The sequence below is a fragment of the Schistocerca cancellata genome, chromosome 8 (assembly GCF_023864275.1).
Source record: "Schistocerca cancellata isolate TAMUIC-IGC-003103 chromosome 8, iqSchCanc2.1, whole genome shotgun sequence".
Taxonomy (NCBI): Eukaryota; Metazoa; Arthropoda; class Insecta; order Orthoptera; family Acrididae; genus Schistocerca; species Schistocerca cancellata.
In genome coordinates this window covers 363,235,526-363,251,879 of record NC_064633.1, presented here as the reverse complement: position 1 = coordinate 363,251,879, position 16,354 = coordinate 363,235,526, and the positions used below count along the sequence as shown (strand labels likewise).

The following is a 16,354-nucleotide window of genomic DNA, read 5'->3' as shown; positions in this document are numbered from 1 at the left end:
ACACGGCACTAACTCATATGGTTCATAAATGAGGTGCCTAAAACTTTTTTATGCTGATGGCTTCGTAGCCCCAACAGTCTCTTCAGAAGGAAAGGATTACTACACTGCACACATTTTAATTCCACAGAATGGGCATTTGATTAGGGAGCAGTTCAAATTTGTAGGTGTACAGGTAGATAGTAGACTGTCGTGGAAAGCAGACATTCAGGATCTTTTTCAAATAACTTAATGCTGCCATTTCTACTATTTGGACAGTAATTGAAGTAAGCGATCGTTCGACATGAAAATTAGTCTACTTTGCTTATTTTCATTTGCTTATGTCATACGGTATTATATTTTGGAGTAACTCTTCCCATTCTAAACAGATATTTTTGGCTCAGAAACAGGCTGTTTGGGCAATAAGTGGTGGTATTTCTCGAACCACTTGTCGACCCCTATTTATTAGTGTGGGTATTTTTATATTGTCCTCTCAATATATTTATTCTTTACTGTCATTTTTTGTCAACAATATCAACTTATTCTCAAGAATTAGTATCTTTTACTCAGTAATACTCAGCAGGAATCTAATCTGGATTTGGATCGCACTTTCTGAACTCTTGTGTAGAAAGATATGCAGTATATTGCTGCATCCATTTTCAATAAGCTACCAGAAGAATTCAAAAAGCTTAGTAGTAATCCATGTGCTTTTAAATTGAAACTGAAGAGTTTCCTCATGCATCACTCCTATTCTGTTGAAGAGTTTCTGGAAAAAATTAAGCTGATTCTTATGTTATATTTTTGATTGCATTTACTGAAACTTATGGTTTGACTTTTTTTGGGTTCATAAGCTTTTTATTTTATCAGTTATTACTTTTATGTTGTAATTTCATGTTCTATGACCTTGAAGATTTGCTCATCAGTTTAGTCCTATGAAACTAGTTGTGTAAATAAATAAATGTGACCCCGCAATGTTTCCTATCCTGGCTACACTGTGGAGGAACATAGGGCTAAGAGACAAGGGGAGACATACTCCCCACAATACCTACAAGTAAACCTACTTGAAGGATACACTTTAATTTTGATAAAGTTTGATTATGTTGTACTGTTGAGCAAAATAAAAGGCAAACATACTTTTATATGTGCCCATACACCATTAAGTGACACCACCAAGCATAAAAAAGAAAACACAAATACAACATGAGGTATTTTATTCAATTGGACAGATAAAAAATCTGCTCACCAAGCAGTGGCGGAACACACATTTAAGACGCTTGTAATTGGCAAGCTTTCAGAGCCATTGGTTCCTTCAGGCAGAAGAGTTGAAGGAGAAGGAAGAGGGTTGAAGGAAAAAGAACTGGAGAGGTCTAGGAAAAGGTATAAAATTCAGGAAAGTCACCCAGAACCATGGGTCAGAGGCTTACTGTACGGGATGAGAAGGGAAGACTGACTGTTGGGGAATGCATCAAATGGTATTTGAAAACCTGAGAGCTTAAACGACATTGCAACGACATGTCCACCTGTAGCAATTGTGGATTTCAGTTGCATATGAATGCTGTTTATGCATTTCCTCATTTGTGTCAACTGTGACGAGTACCTTTCTCCCTGTTCAACAAGGTGCACTATCTTCCAAAATGAAAGGAAGATCCAAGAATTCAAGACTTTTGTCTGACAGTCATAGCAAGAGGCCAAGCAGAAATATTATTGTTTGTGTCCTGTTCGTGTGATGATGACATTTCCTATGTCTATGATGATGTCATCCGTTGTAAAAGCAGTACATTCCCTCTTCGTGCCTTCTGCGTCAGGCCCTCCAGGCCGCTCAACTATGCCATCTTCCCTGGTGGTTGGGGTGACCCCTCCTACAGTTTCCCCCATACCCACTTTGGGAGTGTGCTCTCCCCACTGACTGGGAACATCGATCCTCAACCCACAGCCAGAGGAGCAACACCTTCCTCTGGTGTCTCTCACCTGGAATGGGTCCCTCATGTCACTTCCCTCCAAGGATTCTGCTGATCTGCAACAGAATACCATCCATTGGATGAAGGAGCCACAGGTTGCTGGTCATAGGGATTCACATGCTTCCTCTGCCCTGGAATTAGGGCAGATAGGCCTTCACAAACATTGAAATCATCCAAAAGAAGAGTGACAAAAAGACGACCTCCAAGATGGAGGTGGTTCTGGTGGTTACCATGACACCAGATCCCGCATATACCAACTGTGTACCAGAGGCAGAGTTACTGGTGCCCACTGTGGCGCTGACTCTTTTCACACACAACCTACCTCAGAATTTATCCTCACAGCTTTACTTCTGCCAGTATCTCATCTCCTACCTTCCAAACTTTACAGAAGACCAGGCGTGAGTCGTGCTTTGGTAGCTCAGATGGTAGAGCACTTGCCCGCGAAAGGCAAAGGTCCCGAGTTCGAGTCTCGGTCGGGCACACAGTTTTAATCTACCAGGAAGTTTCATATCAGCGCACACTCCACTGCAGAGTGAAAATCTCATTCTGGATTGTTTTAACTTCTCACATTTAATCAAATGTAAATCAGTTTTCTGTGTGTGTTTTTAATTGTGTTTTCTGGACTTACCTTGTTACATTTCTTGTGTTATAATAGTTTTAGTGAAAGTATACCTGTGATCATCTCTAATAAACATTTATTTGCTTGAAGCTTCTTCACTGAATGGAAATAAGGATTCAATATACAGTCTTGCCATGAACCCATCGGGAACAATTATTGTCAGTGGAAGCACAGAAAAGGTCTTAAGAGTTTGGGATCCAAGGTCCTGCAGCAAATTAATGAAACTTAAAGGTAATATTTGTGTGTGTGTGTGTGTGTGTGTGTGTGTGTGTGTGTGTGTGTGTGTGTGTGTGTCATATATTTCGTTCTGTATTTGCAGTGTGGTCTGTAATTGCACATTGTGGTCATCATTATCACTAAGACTTAACTTGTGGGCAGAAATAAGTTACATTCTCTGGTGAAATAAGCAAGCAACAGTGGCACATAATTGCTGGTAGGCTTTCTTTTCTAACTAATTAAGTTGCTTAAAACTGATCTAAATTATTCCCCATGTTTTAATCCCTTTTTATTTCTTTAATTCAGCAACTCTTTAATTTGGCTTATTTTTTTACTGCTTCCATAAAAAAAACTTTAAGGTGTATGCTAAGGTACATGGAAAAGAAAGAGTCCAGAGAGAGAATATTAATTGTGAGAAACTACAGCTGAATCTGAAGAAGAGTTGGCACAGTGGAAGAAACAGTGGCAGTGAGGGCTTCAGGCAGATGGATTTCAGACATTCATTATAAATACTGAAATAACCTTCAGGTAAATTTCGTACCCATAACCACAGAATGGCCACCAGACTGAAACAGCCTTTTCTAATCATAATCAGTATTAATTTTTTTTATTGTTCTTAAGAGTGTAATAACACACACACACACACACACACACACACACACACACACACCAGCTCTGGCTTTGTAACATACACTATGTGAAACACACGTGTTGGAATTGTGTGAACAGTATATCTCACATGAGAAAGTGATAAAGTGCATCATGTGAAATATAATAGACCTCTGGTGATATTGTAAGCTCTGAGTTTTATTTGTGTAATGTACTGTTCCTTGGTTGATGTGTTCAATGTATTTTACCTGGAAGTGCAAATATAGTTACTGGCAGTAAATGCCTTTTACTCACTAGTACTCATTCAACTGTGTTGACTCTAATAGGTTACGGGCCCAGCGATGTATTTGGAATAAGTATATCCATAATATATTTGTGAGAGAAAGTATTTGAAAAGTTCCAAGTAGTGCACTTGTGTGAAGTACAAGTTATCCTTACAAGACAAATACAACTCTTCTGTATTATTTTTCAGTATTATTTTTTAGGTCAAGAAACATCAGGGTTACCATTAAAATGAGCACGGCACAAATTCTGCATATAGAAAGACTTATGGGTCGCTAAAACTATGCAACATGGAAATTTGCAGTAGAAGAGTATTTATGTTTGGACGACGTGTGGGATGTGGTGGATGGGACAATGAAATCCACAGATCAGAATTATTCAAGTAAGGATAGGAAAGCAAAATCAAAGTTGATACTACTGGTTGACTCGGGGAATTATGTTCATGTTGAAAAAGCTGTAACAGCGAAAGTAGTCTGGGACAAATTACGAAGTGCATGTCCGCCGCTCGTGGTCTCACGGTAGCGTTCTCGCTTCCTGAGCACGGGGTCCCGGGTTCGATTCCCGGCGGGGTCAGGGATTTTCACCTGCCTCGAGATGACTGGGTGTTTGTGTTGTCCTCATCATTTCATCATCATCCAGGAAAGTGGCGAAATTGGACTGAGCAAAGATTGGGTAATTGTACGGGCGCTGATAACCACGCAGTTGAGCGCCCCACAAACCAAACATCATCATCATCATCACGAAGTGCATTTGAGTCTGGAGGTCTTGCAAGGAAAGTAGGATTATTATGTGAGTCAATTACAACTCAGCTGGACAAATGCAAGAGTCTAGATGAATACATCAACAAAATAATAGCCACATCGAACTGACTGAGAAACATTGGGTTTGAGATCGCTGACGAATGGGTGGAGACACTACTGTTGGCAGGACTGCCCAAAAGGTATGCGCTTATTATGGGGCTGGAAAGCTCAGGTATACCGATTACGGGCAACAGTGTTAAAGTGAAAATCCTGTGGATGTAAAGAGTACTTCAAGCTGGCTTGTATTGGAGAAGGAAACTGCATCTGCTCTTTATTCAAAAAACAAAAGGAAGAAATCAGTGCGGTGCTATAGATGTCAGAACAAGGGGCGTATTGCATCTTGATGCAGAGAAAAAGTCAGACAATCAGCAAAAGAGGTATGTTGTTGATAGCCCATAGAGAAGGACCAGTAATAAAGGTAAGGCACTCTCATGTTTTTATTCTTTTGGAGATGTGGTTAATTGTCAACTGGAATGGATCTTAGACTCAGGTGCATCTGTGCATATTGTTAAAGACAAATCTCTTCGTTATGATGTTATATATAATACTCATATGGGAATATCTACTGTTGAAGGCAGCAAGCTCCAATGTCATTTGACTGGGAAACTAGACCTACATGTAAGTGTAAATGGTGTACCGTATTTACTCGAATCTTAGCCGCACTCGAATCTAAGCCGCACCTGAAAAATGAGACTCGAAATAAAGGAAAAAAATATTTCCCGAATCTAAGCCGCACCTGAAATTTGAGACTCGAAATTCAAGGGGAGAGAAAAGTTTTAGGCCGCACCTCCAAATCGAAACAAAGTTGGTCCATTGTAATATGAGACACAATTTAGGTCGAATGAAAGACGATACAGCCATAGTAGTTTGGTTCGAGTCGTAAGCTTAGCAGTTAAGCTTTACCAGGTAGCCATTGCCATGCGTCAGGCGCTCCGTCCGTATTTATACGGGTACCCTTCCTTTTTCACGTGCTTCGTCTGGTTTGAATCGATTGCTTATTTTGCTTTGATCTGATAAGTGCCGTTTTCTTTGTTATAGGTGTTTACGTCACTCTAAGCTGAAAATGCATTACTGTACTGTGTCATGCATTGTTTGTCGCATTCTGATAGTGCGTGTTTACGGCCTGTCGCCGCTCGCGGCATGACTTGCTTTTGTGCGCGCTACCGCCGCTTTTAAAAAAGAGAGAGAGAGGAATCGTCTCATTAGCGAAACAATGGCAAGAGACTACAGTTTGTTGTTACTTACACTGCTGCTTTCTTTGATAATGATCAACAAGAACCAAATAATAGACTGCGTATGATAGAACATGTTCTGAACGAGAGTTAGGCGCAAATTTTTCTCCGTTTGAAAATCTTTGCGGCCGCTTCTTTAGTACATCAAATTCTGCACAGAAATTAGTCATCTTACATTTAAAATCTAGTCAGTTGCCGTGCTTCATTTCTGACTATATCACTATTAGGCATAAGAATAATACGATTATAAACATGACACGATACGTATATTCTTCCGCGTTTGCTGTTGTTTCACTCTAGTTTCGTAGTTTATTAGGCAGACAGGATTTAAATGAGATAGCAGCAAACACGAAAGAATACATGGCAAAATGTTTATTTTCGTATTATTCTTATGGTGAAGAGAATACTGCATGTGATCCACATTTCATCAGGTTCCTATTAGCAACCATCTCTTCTCACAGGTAGGAAAAAACTCGGAACGTAGAGTTGGCCATATTGACAAACATCCCTAACAGTCTTGACAGTCGGATTTTCGTAGTACATTGAAATTCTGCTACATTCGAAGATGAACAATACGGAATTTGTATTTACTTCGTTGGACATTGTATGAAAATGCAGTGGTCGAAACTCGGGGCGGAGGAAAAAAAAAAAGGTTTTGGCGCCAGTATTTATCTTTGTGCTCACAAAGCATGCTTGTGTAGCGCTACATATATTCGACGGCAGAAGTTAGTTGTGACGGCACCTACTAACATTTTTCAGAACTTCCGCTTGCTTTGCACTCGATTCTAAGCCGCAGGCGATTTTTTGGATTACAAAAACCGGAAAAAAATTGCGGCTTAGATTCGAGTAAATACGGTACTCAATGTGTTTACTGTACATGATGTTCATTAGGTAAAAAATTTTGTGACTAACCTACTGTCTGTAGGGGAAATTGTCAAGAAGGGAAATACAGTCACTTTTGACATGCATGGAGCAAGAGTAATCAACGAAAATGGTGAAGTTATAACTACAGCATGTATCGAAAGGGGTATTTTTAAGTTCGATACCATTGACTATAAACATAGAAATGTTAGTCATCCAATATGCTCAGTGGAAAGTTTTTTGTGGCACCACAGACTTGGACACAAATAGAAAGGGTATGTCTTTAATAAGGGATATGGTAAAGGGAATACCAAATTATAGTGTATACAAGGACCCTTGTGAGATATGCATAAAAGGAAAACAAGGGAGGCTACCTTTTAAGACTAGTAAAAGTAAATCTACAGAGGTCGTAAAGGTAATCCATACAGATGTATGTGACCTGACAGTATGCGAATCCATAGCTGGGAATTGTTGTTTTCTTACGTTTATTGATGATTATTCACGATATACTCATGTTCATTTCCTTAATTCCAAAGACCAAGTGAGTGACACTTTTAAGGAATATTGTAATATGGTTGAAAGGTGGATGGGAAAGAACATTAAGGTCATCAAGTCTGATAATGGGAGAGAATATACACACATCAAAAAAAGTTTTGCATCACCTCGGTTCCGGGAGTTCCGGAACCTGTACAGAAAATTGGAATAGAGATCAACATAAACATCATTTCTGCCCTTTTTATTGCTCATGAAAACCACACCTTGCATGTTGTACCACCATACAGCGATACCTGCAGAGGTGGTGGTCCAGATTGCTGTACACACCGGTATCTCTAATACCCATAGCACGTCCTCTTGCATTGATGCATGCCTGTATTCGTCGTGGCACAAGTTTGTCAAGGCACTGTTGGGCCAGATTGTCCCACTCCTCAACGACGATTCAGCATAGATCTCTTGAGTGGTTGGTGGGTCATGTTGTCCATAACAGCCCTTTTCAATCTATCCCAGGTATGTTTTATGGGGTTCAGGTCTGGAGAACATGCTGGCCACTCTTGTCAAGATGATGGGGGCACAAATTGTCGTCCATGAAGACAAATGTCTCACCAATATGCTGCCGATATGGTTGCACTATCGGTTGGAGGATGGCATTCACGTATCATATAGCCGTTATGGCTCCTTCCATGACCACCAGCGATGTACATCAGCCCCACATAATGCCACCCCAAAACAGCAGGGAACCTCCAACTTGCTGCACTCACTGGACAGTATGTCTAAGGCGTTCAGCCTGACCAGGTTGCCTACAAACATGTCTCCGATGATTGTCTGGTTGAAGGCATATGTGACACTAATTGGTAAAGAGAACATGATGCAAATCCTGAGCAGTCCATTCCGCATGTTGTTGGGCTCATCTGTTCTGCACTGCATGGTGTTGTGGTTGCAAAGGCGGACCTTGCCATGGACATCGGGAGTGAAGCTGTGCATCATGCAGCCTATTGCTCCCAATTTGAGTCATAACACAACGTCCTGAAGCTGCACAAAAAGCATTATTCAAAGTGGTGGGATTGCTGTCAGGGTTCCTCCGAGCCATAATCCATAGGTAGCGGTCATCCACTGCAGTAGTAGCCCTTGGGCGGTCTGAGCGAGGCATGTCGTCGACAGTTCCTGTCTCTATATCTCCTCCTTGTCCGAACAACATTGCTTTGGTTCACTCAGAGACACCTGGACACTTCCCTTGTTGAGAGCCCTTCCTGGCACAAAGTAACAATGCGGACGCAATCGAACCGCGGTATTGACTATCTAGGCATGGTTGAACTACAGACAACACGAGCCGTGTACCTCCCTCCTGGTGGAATGACTGGAACTGCTGGGCTGTCTGACCCCTCCATCTACTAGGCGGTGCTCATGGATGGTTGTTTACATCTTTGGGTAGGTTTAGTGGCATTTCTGAACAGTCAAAAGGACTGTGTCTGTGATACAATATCCACAGTAAACTTCTGTCTTCAGGAGTTCTGGGAACCGGGGGTGATGCAAAACTTTTTTGTTGCATGTATAAACCAGAAATTGAAGACACTTCTGGCAAAAATGGGAATCGGGCATCAAACTACCATAAGGTACAGTCTATCTCAAAATTGGGCTAATAGGACCACTGTTGAAGGAGCATGATAACTGCTGTTGGATTATCAAAAGATTTTTAGGCAGGGGTAGTATCAATGGCCGTATATTTGAACAATAGATTATTTACAAAAGCATTAAGGAATAGAAACCCCTGTGAGGTATGGGTAGGAAGGAAACCTGACGTAAGCAATATGAGGGTTTTTGGGTGTGATGCAGTGGCGCACATTACAAAACAGCAGAGAGGAAAATTGGACCCAAAAGCTAAAAAGTATTTTTTTGTAGACTATTGTGAGAATTCAAAGGGCTACCGTTTAATGGATCCATTGGATAAAAGGGTAGTTACAAGCGTTCTTTGAATATAGAAAGTTCTCTGAAGAGGGCAAGACTACCAAGTTAACTGCACCTAGTCCCGAGAGTGAAACCTTTTGTGAAGAAAGAGAAGGTGAAGAACAGGAAGAGGACAGTCAAAGGCAAATTGAGACTATTTATGATGACAATGAATTTGAGGGCAAACAAAATGAAGATAACAATGTAAGGCGTTCTTCTCACGTACCAAAACTGAAAGAATATCTGTATTTTGAGACGTATGCAGCCCAGTCTTTTAATGATGATTGAGCAACAGCAGAAGAAGCAGTGAGCGGCCTGAACTCTAAAAAATGGAAAGAGGCAATCGAGAGGGAATTGGAATCTTTATCTCAGTACAAAACCTTTGATGGGTAAATACACCAGCAGATAAGAAACCATTACAGGCAAGATGGGTATTCACTTTGAAGAGCCCTGAAAATTCATCACCAAGATATAAAGCACGACTTGTAATAAAAGGATATTTGCCGAAACAAGGGGTAGATTACAAAGAAACTTTTTCACCTGTAGTCAAGTATGCCTTATTAAGATACGGATGTAAAAACAGCATTTTTAAATGGGAAATTGGAGGAGGAGATGTGTGTCATTCCACCCCAAGAGAAGTCATGAAAACCAGATCGGAAAGGGAAAAGATTTGGTGTTGCGAAAAAGTGTTCATGGACTTAAACAGAGTGGACATTGCTGGAATCAACTCTATTATTAGAGTTTTATGTAGACATTGGTTCTAGCAATGAATATGAAGCAATCTAAGGCAGATCCCAATATTTACCATAAAAGCGGAAAAGAAGGGATAATAGTAATGGCAATATGAGTGAGTGACTTCTTTATCCTGACTGAAAACAAAAGCCAAATGAGAATTCTTAAGAAACATTTGCAAATCAAGTTTAAGGTGCTTGATTTGGGAGAAGTTAAATGTTATTTAGGTACGCAGATCTCTAAGGATGAATAGAGGCAAGAATTGAGCATAAATCAATCATCATATACAGAAAAAGTCTTAAAGAGTGATTGTAAACCCATAACTACTCCAATGGAAGTAGGAGTGAAGTTAAATGTAAATGAGACAGATGTGGAATGTGATAAGAATGTTCCATATTTAGAAACTGTAGGGAGTCTGTTATATTTGTCTCAGATGTCATGACCCAACATTGCTATTGCCACCAATGCAGTGAGCAGATATTGTAGAGATCCAAAGGAAAAGCATTGGAAAGCTGTGAAAGGTATCGAAGAGGAACTTCAAAACATGAATTAAGGTACCATAGAGAAGGTAATGCAAAACTACAGGGTGGCACACGAAATGTGTTACCATTTTGTTTTTTAATATAAACTTTATTCTCAATACAATCTGGAAGGAACATATACTACAATGAAGAGCCGTCCATGGAGATTTGTTCTAACCCAGCACATGCTCAATATGTCCAACATTTCATTTCCTAACTTCCTTCAAATGAACACTGAAGTTAGTGATTACCCTACGGCACATGTCTTCCGTAATTTCACTGCAAGCTTGAAGAAGAAGTCTTCTGAGCTCCAGTAAATCACATGGATGTTTCGGGAAATTTTTTTCCTTTAGGTACCCCCAAAGAAAAAAGTCACATGGATTGAGGTCTGGATTATTGGGGGGCCAATTTTGTCCATCATTGAAGCGACCTGGAAACCTGAGTGAAATGATCCGCATGTCGAAATGCTCATGTAAAAACTCCAACACAGTGTTTGCAGTATGTTGCCTAGCTCCATCTTGCATGAACCACTGCTTGTTGAAGGGCAAGGCAGTAGCAAGAAGCTGTGGAATGAAGCTATTGCGAAGCATGCTCAAATAACGCTCGCTGTTCACAGTTTCTTCAAAGAAAAAGGGTCCAATAAGTCTGTGACTGGAAATTGCTGCCCACGCTGTAATCCTCGGAGCATAATGTTGTCGTTCATGAAGCACTTGTGGGTTTTCAGTGGCCCAAAAGCGTACATTTTGTTTGTTAACCACACCGTCTAAATGAAAATGCGCCTCGTCTGAAAACCAAATGTTGTTGAGAGTTTGTTCCCTATCCTCCACCCACTGAACAAGCAGTAGTCTCTGTTGCTTGTGTTCTTCAGTGAGCTTCTGTGCACAGGTCATCTGGTATGGGTACATATGGAGGTCAGTTTTAAGAATGGGTTGAACGGAATGTCTGGATATTCCCAGTTGCGCTGCTGCCTTTCTACATGATTTCCCGGGACTTCTCCGTACAGCAACTTGTACCACTTCAATATTCTCCAGCAAACAAACAGGCTTAGGCCAAGGTCACTTCACTTCTAATACTGTTCCTTCCTGTACAAATTTATCGTACAGCCTGTGGATGGTCTTCTTGCAAGGAATCCAACATGTGTTAAACTGTTGTCGAAAACACCTCTGAGTCACAACAAGGCTATTCGTTTCATGAAAAAGTAACACAATTGCCGATCGTTGCTGTGTCGTCAGTCTTCCATTGTCAGCCATTGCTGCTTACAAGTCTCCTAGCGGCAGTATCGTGAATTACATGTCATTTCGTAACTCATTTGTTTTTCCAAGCTCTGCTGGTACTGCTGTAGAGATCCCAGTGGGATATCTAATGTGCGCCGTAAATTGTGAAAGAAACAATTGGTAACACATTTTGTGCGTCACCCTGTAGAAGGCTACAGTGATGCGACTGGGGGAGTGAATTGGGAGATAGGCATTCCACTACTGGCTGCTACTTTAAATTAATGGAGGCCTCATTTCATGGTCCTGTCAAAGGCAAAAAACTATTGCATTGAGTACCATAGAGGCTGAGCATATGGCGCTATCTTACACCACACAGGAAGCATTGTGGCTAAGAACATTAATATGTGAAATAAAATCCAATTTAATTGTGGAACCTAAAACGATTTTCTGTGACAATAAAGGAGCCATTAACCCAGTAAAAAATGTCACTAGTGCAAAGACAAAACATAGTGTTATAAGGCACCATTTTATTCAGGACCACATAGAGCGACAGAAAATTGCCGTGGACAACCTGCACACAGAAGACATGTTAGCTGACTTTCTGACAGAACCCTTGAACAAAGAGAAGTTTGAAAAGATTGTGGGGCTCTTTGGTTTGTCTTGTGAAGGCAAACCACAAAATACATGCTCAAAGGGAGGTGTTGGAATTGTGTGAAAAATAAATTTCATGTGAGTTGGCGGAAAAGTGCATCGTGTGAAATACACTCCTGGAAATGGAAAAAAGAACACATTGACACCGGTGTGTCAGACCCACCATACTTGCTCTGGACACTGCGAGAGGGCTGTACAAGCAATGATCACACGCACGCCACAGCGGACACACCAGGAACCGCGGTGATGGCCGTCGAATGGCGCTAGTTGTGCAGCATTTGTGCACCGCCGCCGTCAGTGTAAGCCAGTTTGCTGTGGCATACGGAGCTCCATCGCAGTCTTTAACACTGGTAGCATGCCGCGACAGCGTGGACGTGAACCGTATGTGCAGTTGACGGACTTTGAGCGAGGGCGTATAGTAGGCATGCGGGAGGCCTGGTGGACGTACCGCCGAATTGCTCAACACGTGGGGCGTGAGGTCTCCACAGTACATCGATGTTGTCGCCAGTGGTCGGCGGAAGGTTCACGTGCCCGTCGACCTGGGACCGGACCGCAGCGACGCACGGATGCACGCCAAGACCGTAGGATCCTACGCAGTGCCGTAGGGGACCGCACCGCCACTTCCCAGCAAATTAGGGACACTGTTGCTCCTGGGGTATCGGCGAGGACCATTCGCAACCATCTCCATGAAGCTGGGCTACGGTCCCGCACAACGTTAGGCCGTCTTCCGCTCACGCCCCAACATCGTGCAGCCCGCCTCCAGTGGTGTCGCGACAGGCGTGAATGGAGGGACGAATGGAGACGTGTCGTCTTCAGCGATGAGAGTCTCTTCTGCCTTGGTGCCAATGATGGTCGTATGCGTGTTTGGCGCCGTGCAGGTGAGCGCCACAATCAGGACTGCATACGACCGAGGCACACAGGGCCAACACCCGGCATCATGGTGTGGGGAGCGATCTCCTACACTGGCCGTACACCACTGGTGATCGTCAAGGGGACACTGAATAGTGCACGGTACATCCGAACCGTCATCGAACCCATCGTTCTACCATTCCTAGACCAGCAAGGGAACTTGCTGTTCCAACAGGACAATGCACGTCCGCATGTATCCCGTGCCACCCAACGTGCTCTAGAAGGTGTAAGTCAACTACACTGGCCAGCAAGATCTCCGGATCTGTCCCCCATTGAGCATGTTTGGGACTGGATGAAGCGTCGTCTCACGCGGTCTGCACGTCCAGCACGAACGCTGGTCCAACTGAGGCGCCATGTGGAAATGGCATGGCAAGCCGTTCCACAGGACTACATCCAGCATCTCTACGATCGTCTCCATGGGAGAATAGCAGCCTGCATTGCTGCGAAAGGTGGATATACACTGTACTAGTGCCGACATTGTGCATGCTCTGTTGCCTGTGTCTGTGTGCCTGTGGTTCTGTCAGTGTGATCATGTGATGTATCTGACCCCAGGAATGTGTCAATAAAGTTTCCCCTTCCTGGGACAATGAATTCACGGTGTTCTTATTTCAATTTCCAGGAGTGTATAATAGACCTCTCTGAAGTTATTGTACGCTCAGAGTTTTATGTGTGTAATATAATGTTCCTTGGTTGGTGTGTTCGATTTATTTTACCTGGAAATGCCAATATAGTTACTGGCACCAAATGTTTTTTACTCACTATTATTTATTCAACTGTGTCGACTCTAATAATATGGAACGATTTGTGTGGAATTTGTAATTAAATTTACTGTTTTTTCCCAGTGTGCTCAAATCCAGTGTCACATTCCTTTGAAAAAACGAAATTAACACTTAAACAATGGAAACTCCAGGTTGGAATATCAACAATATAGGGAAGAGATAGATTGCTATTCACTGTAAAGATGACACGTTAAGTTCCAGACATGCACAAAGAAAAGGTACTTAACACTGTAACTTTCGGCCAGAGCCTTTGCCAGAAAAGGAAACACATACATGTGAGTCACACAAGCAAGCACACCTCCTATGTGTTTGTTTCCTTTTTTGAAGAAGGCTTTGGCTGAAACTTACTGTATAAGTCTGTTCTCATTGTGCTTGTGTGCAACTCAACCTGTCATCTTTACAGTTAGTAGCACACTATCTTTTCCTTATGTCATTAACTCTCATTCAAAATTTGCCACAAAAATGTGACCATCCAAGCTATAATAGGTAAACATTTGGCACAAAAATATTGAGTTGAAATCTCAGTACATACATTAAACATTAATGCATGGAAAAAAAACAGATACTACATTTTTTATTGAGCTGCTGTGTCAGTGGAGATCAGATGACTTTGTTTGGCATTCATTTGTTGATGGTCACTGCCCACTTTACCTGTGTGAAGATGCAACAGGTGAATACATGGCATGGTCAGCTGCTCCTTCTGACTTCTGTCAATTCAGCAACTCCTGACAACCACTTTGCAAAGGATCGTCATACAAAGGCCTTGAAGTAAGATGAAGTAACTCCAAGAGCTGCATCTTTCTTAACCAAAATGTAAATGATGGATAGCTCATTTCTTGAGAATATTATGAAAAGGATAAACTGTTACTCACCAAACAGCGGAGGTGTTGAGCCGCAGACAAGCACAACAAAACACACACATTCACACAGACACAACTCTCACACACATGAACACAGTCTCTGATTGCCTGGACCTGCCAGCCAAAGACTGGTCTTGTGTGCAAGCTGCGTTACCGTGCGTGTACGTGTGTGTGTGTATGCGTGTGTTTTTATATTTTGGAAGAAGGCCTTCTGAGCAAAAGCTTACATGTTTAGTAGTCTTTCTGTTGTGCATGTCTGCAATTCAACATCTCCGCTATATGGTGAGTAGCAGTCTATCCTTTTCATAATATTCCATCCTGCATTTTCTATTGTTTGACAGCTGAATTATTTGTAGATCTACCTGCTTGTTGCATCTATTCAATTCCCCCCACCCCCTCGCAGACACACACGAGGAGTTGTATTTGTTTCAAAACACACTAAAAATGAAGCTACTTCCGTTTTTGCAGCAAACCTTTCAATTTGTAGTTTCATTTGAATCAGTATAGAGAGAGACTTCATCATAGATAAAACTGCTGGTTTTGAATGGAATCAAATTTGTACATGTAGCGTATCCTTGCTGATGGAACCGTAGTGCAGTAACCGCATAATCATGTAATTGTTGCTGTGCATTAGTAATACCAGAAAAACTATGATAATGCTCTTGATACATACATTTGGGTTTTTAAAATCTGTGTTAGTAAACTTCGTAGATTTTAAAATCTCATTAAATTTTTGTACTTCTACAGTAACATAAACTTCTGACATCTCTTGACAGGTCATTCAGACAATGTTAAAGCTCTTGTTGTCAATCGTGATGGGTCTCAGTGTATATCAGGAAGTTCTGATGGAACAATTAAATTATGGTCTCTGGCACAACAGCGATGTTTGACCACTTTAAGAATACATGAAGAGGGTGTATGGGCTCTTCTGGTAAGTGTGGATTCAGTCTATCAAGCTTTCGTATATGAGATAGATATTTTGTTGCTATGTTTAAGCTTTAAAGAAAGGAAATAAGTAGAATTTACATCCCTTCTTACAAGAGGACCACACCTACTTGTCATCATCAGTTTAATCCAAACTTATACTATATCCAGGGTTCGGTCAGAAATGAAAGTGATGGAAGCGGGGCTCAAGTCCCTGTGTGGAAACTGTTTTTGTTTTCAATTCTTACGTTACTTACACTGCGAACAAACTGAAATAACGCTAAACAAGTAAATATATTTATGTTTATTAATATTTTCATAAAAAGTGTGAAAAGGGAAGGCATAGGAAAATTTGAGATCACTAGTAAATTTTGAAAGGGATTGTAAGGCACACACGAAAACTTTGTATAATGAAATTAATGACCTTTATTATTTTACAGTTGATGATTTAGATGTGCTGGGGAAGCAGTAATTTTCTTGGCATCTTACACATATTATGAACGCCACATTTTTATATTGACATGGTTGTTTTAAAGTTTCTGTACAAAAACAAATGTGGTTTACATTCATGGAAGGTTCCCTCTCATTCCACAAAATGGCAGTAACCCATGTGCCGTGCATCATTTTGCCAAATGTTGGCAAGGATAGTTTTTGTTGTACAGTGCAATGTATTTTGATGCAGTATTCTGGAGACATCATTTCTTTTTCTTTCTCGATGAGATAAGAGCAGTTGTGAAGTTCTCATCTCTAATTATTTAGCAGACTGTAAATA

At 41.4% G+C, this 16,354-nt stretch overlaps 1 protein-coding gene across 1 annotated transcript in view; it reads left to right on the top strand.

Moving 5' to 3' along the window:
• Positions 1-16,354, top strand: part of LOC126095274 (WD repeat-containing protein 48) — a 132,520-nt gene that overhangs the window by 36,911 nt on the left and 79,255 nt on the right. Inside the window, exons 4-5 of the mRNA XM_049910032.1 lie at positions 2,644-2,784; positions 15,435-15,589. Coding sequence (XP_049765989.1) covers positions 2,644-2,784; positions 15,435-15,589 — 296 coding nt within the window. The remainder of the gene's footprint in view (positions 1-2,643; positions 2,785-15,434; positions 15,590-16,354) is intronic.